Source organism: Citrus clementina, unplaced genomic scaffold (assembly GCF_000493195.1).
Source record: "Citrus clementina cultivar Clemenules unplaced genomic scaffold, Citrus_clementina_v1.0 scaffold_3, whole genome shotgun sequence".
Lineage (NCBI taxonomy): Eukaryota > Viridiplantae > Streptophyta > Magnoliopsida > Sapindales > Rutaceae > Citrus > Citrus x clementina.
The window spans coordinates 6,729,738-6,733,796 of record NW_006262339.1 but is presented as its reverse complement, the minus strand read 5'-3'; the positions used below and the strand labels follow the sequence as shown (position 1 = coordinate 6,733,796).

General features: G+C 39.8%; 1 protein-coding gene and 1 non-coding gene across 2 annotated transcripts; both read left to right on the top strand.

The window, feature by feature from the left end:
* Positions 1 to 477: 477 nt before the first annotated feature.
* TRNAL-AAG lies at positions 478 to 558 on the top strand. Its single transcript has one exon. It is a non-coding gene; the product is annotated as a tRNA-Leu (tRNA).
* A 909-nt stretch (positions 559 to 1,467) lies between these two features.
* LOC18048989 (molybdenum cofactor sulfurase) lies at positions 1,468 to 3,418 on the top strand. Its single transcript, XM_006440451.2, has one exon. The coding sequence runs from the start codon at positions 1,514 to 1,516 to the stop codon at positions 3,359 to 3,361; it is 1,848 nt and encodes a 615-aa protein (XP_006440514.1). The 5' UTR covers positions 1,468 to 1,513; the 3' UTR covers positions 3,362 to 3,418.
* The last annotated feature ends 641 nt before the right edge of the window (positions 3,419 to 4,059 follow it).

Genomic DNA, 4,059 nt, shown 5'->3' with positions numbered 1-4,059 from the left:
GCTTGTAGAAAATTAAGACAATTCAAAGTTGTTCCTTTCTTCTGATTTGGCTAACGTATGTGAGAGTACGCTAATCGTTGGTGTGAACGAAAATTAAACTAATCTACTACCGGGTCTCAAACTTGTGCCCTCAAGACTCAAAAGGGCACATGGATTACCACTCGGCTCGACGAGCTAATCTATCTGATCACAGACCAAGTTGTATGAATTTTCCGACCTCTTGGCTGTAAGCAATAGCAAGAAAATTTGAGCTAGATGATCACATGAGAGATGAGAGTTATGTTTGATCTTTCTAATCACATCTGATTTGGGCTAACGCACCCGGCCTTTGGTTTCTTGTTTTATTTGATGGGTAAAAAACACATCCACAAGTGAAGTGGAGACCATCATGTAACCTTTGTTACTTTTGATTTTTGAACTCCTTCCCCGCAAATATTATTAAGAATTATATTTTCTTATTGAACAATAAGACAAACGGTTGAGATGGCCGAGTTGGTCTAAGGCGCCAGATTAAGGTTCTGGTCCGAAAGGGCGTGGGTTCAAATCCCACTCTCAACAATTTCAGTTTTTTTTTTTTAATTTTTTTTAACTTGTACATGTGTTGTGTGGACCTTTCCTTTAAATAATTGGAAACTTAAATTAATCGCCATCCTAATTCTCTCTTTTCGACAGCTTCTATGCATTTCTTACAAGCTCCTAAGCATAATTCAGGAAAAGACGTATCAATTCGTCCAACCGTGTCGTTTATGATTTTACACATTGTAGAAATGTCCAAATATTAGCGGTCACAAAAAGGTGCAGTTGAAATTTTTGAAGCTGACCTTTCTTAAGTCTTGATAACATCGACTTGGAAAGTACGTATTTATGTCATCACATGAAATTGCTGAAGGTGGGTATACTGCCAGTACAGCTATCGCCCACTGTGCCACCATTCGGAACATGGATTTGCCCTCTTTTGCCGGCCACTATCGAGTCTCAAAATCTCTCCTTGCCCTTTTCTGCTTGTTCTTTTGCATGCCAGCATATGCCCAGAGCATCTTTGGTCATTAATTTTTAATTTTTTTTTTCATCAGGTTTAAAATTATAGTCAATTTTATTTTTTTTTCAACGCCGTAAAATAATTATGTGATCGTACTTCAATTCCGTCTTTTATATACCGTTGCCCTGACCTGATCAAGTTAGTATAAGGTTAATATGACAGTACGTTGAGCTTTGTTGTTCACTAAATACAAAAGTTCAACACCACCAATAAATGGTTTCAGTTAACAGTTTAACCAAAACGAGCTTAACAATTCTGAAGTCAGCTGGCAAAGTACGGCCCAAATGCTTGTCAGTAATCAATGGAAGACCGAGTCAACGGAAACTACTTGCTCGATACGGCAAAATCAACGAAGACATTATTCCATAATATCCATCCAATCCAACAACCGGAGTTCATTGGATGACTTCAACTGAGAAGAACTAAAAACAAAAGCAAATAAATAAGTTGCGAGAGGAGAAGTAGAAAAACAGAATGCTTTCACCTTGCACAGGAGAGGCCTTATCAGAAGCCTGCTGCCGTGGTTGCTGTCCAAATCCATTTCATGGCCTTCCTTTGGACCATCATCATCACCCTCATGAACTTGAAGCTCCAAAGTCTCCGAGAACCGCGGCCGCCGCCCGGCATGAGTTCAAAGCTACTATAACTTCCTCTCTTTTCCCAAATGCTCAATTCACCAACCATGAGTCCCTCCCTTCATTGCAAGAATCATTTGCTAACTTCACTAGAGTGTTCCCACAATACTTGCAAACCGATCAGGCTGACCGAATCCGAGCTCAAGACTATTTTCATCTCTCCTTGAACAACTATGTCTGTTTTGATTACATTGGCCACGGTCTCTTCTCTTACTCTCAGATGCACAGTTGTTCTTCAAACGTACATTCATCAGCTGCCTCGACGTCGTCGTCTTCTCCTCTTCCATCAGTGCAATTAGAGCCGCCATTCTTTGACATTTGCTACAGGTCAGTGAGCTTAAATTCTTGGTTGCAATATGGTAGTGAAGAATCAGAATTGGAATCCAAAATCAGGAAAAGAATCATGGATTTCATGAACATCTCTGAAGATGATTACACTTTGGTGTTCACGGCCAACCAATCATCAGCGTTTAAGCTTCTGGCAGAATCTTACCCATTTTATTCTAATCCAAGACTTCTCACCGTTTATGACCATGAAAATGAGGCAGCTGCGTTGATGATTGAAAGCTCCAAAAAGCGAGGAGCACGAGTATCATCAGCAGAGTTCGCATGGCCTAATCTAAGAATTCATTCGGGAAAATTGATGAAGAAGATAGTCGGCAAGAGGAAGAAGAAGAAGAAGAAGAAAAGGGGGCTATTTGTTTTCCCACTTCAATCAAAGGTGACCGGAGCCAGGTATTCTTACATGTGGATGAGTGTGGCTGCAGAAAAGGGGTGGCATGTGTTGCTTGATGCAACAGCATTGGGGTCTAAAGACATGGACACCTTAGGCCTCTCACTCTTTAAGCCAGACTTTCTCATTTGCTCATTTTACAAGATTTTTGGAGAAAACCCATCCGGGTTCGGTTGCTTGTTTGTCAAGAAATCCAGTGCTTCAGTCTTAAGCGGCTCAACTTCAAGTGTATCCACAATCATGGGGATTGTAAGTCTTGTCCCTCCTGTGAGACAATCAGTGGTAGAGCCTCAGAAAGATGTAACTGTAAGCACTTCTGAGCTACGCAAGGAGCCATCATTTTCTGAAATCATTGAATTAGAGACACTCGATGAATCTTCCCAATCCAAATTCCCGGAAAGCAGCATTAGTGGTGAAAGCTCAAAACTAGTCGAATGCAAAGGCCTGGATCATGCAGATGCATTAGGCCTAATACTTATAAGCAACAGAGCAAGGTACTTGATCAACTGGTTAGCAAATGCACTAATGAATCTCCATCATCCACACTCAGAGACCGGGATTCCCCTTGTCAGAATCTATGGACCAGAGGTAATGTTTGACCGAGGGCCATCTCTAGCATTCAATGTGTTTGATTGGAACGGCACCAAGATTGATCCTGCACTCGTACAGAAGCTTGCAGATAGACATAACATCTCTCTAAGTTGTGGATTTCTGCAGAACATTTTTTTCTCCGGCGAGTATGAACAAGAAAGGGTGAGAGTACTGGAGACAAGAAGTGGAACAAATGAAACACGATCTGGGGTATCTGTTGCAACGGCTGCTCTGGGATGTTTGACAAATTTTGAAGATACATACAGGCTTTGGGCATTTGTTTCAAGATTCTTGGATGCAGATTTTGTGGAGAAAGAGAGATGGAGATACATGGCTCTTAATCAAAAGACCATTGAGATTTAAACTATTATTCTTTCATTCCTTTTATATATTATGAGGGTCAATACTTTAATTTTTATTGTGTCAACATTTTGTTTTACATACACTTAAGACTTACGGAACAGCTAATTCTTTTTGTTAAGTTTTTTAATGTGCTTTTAAGTGGTCCAACAAGAATATATATTTGTAAGCCACAAGAGTTCGGCGAATTAAGAGGCACATGCTTCTCAGTCTGTGAACGGCCTATCTTGAAATTCCAAACTTTGTCCAATTAGGCCGAACACGACCGACATCTTCTGAATTGGGTCGTGTCCAAGAGCCTTAACTTTTAAGGCCTGTATGGGTCTGATTTCCAGCGGCTAGGCTGTGTTGGCAAAGCCCACTGGGTGATGGCACTACTGCCCAGCTGGTGTTTTTCCCTCCTAAAATTGTTTTAAACATAAAATTAATTCTAAATTTATGGTTTCGAGTAGAATCAATAAATTTTTATATTGGTAATAATATAAAAATTAAACATTATGGAAAATCCTCCATTTACATAAACACTGACCACTGTTAAATACTTTTTAAGAAACAATTAAAGGAAACAAATTAAAAATTATGAAAGATCCTCCATTCATTTAAGACACTAGATACAACCTAGGTTAAGAACAAACTTAACCAACCCTAAAATCATTTGAACTAACCCTAAAATCGATCGTTGATACCATAACCACACCATC

Excerpts from the sequence above, each read along its gene's own strand:
- LOC18048989 (XM_006440451.2), top strand. The coding sequence starts at position 1,514 with ATGCTTTCACCTTGCACAGGAGAGGCCTTATCAGAAGCCTGCTGCCGT.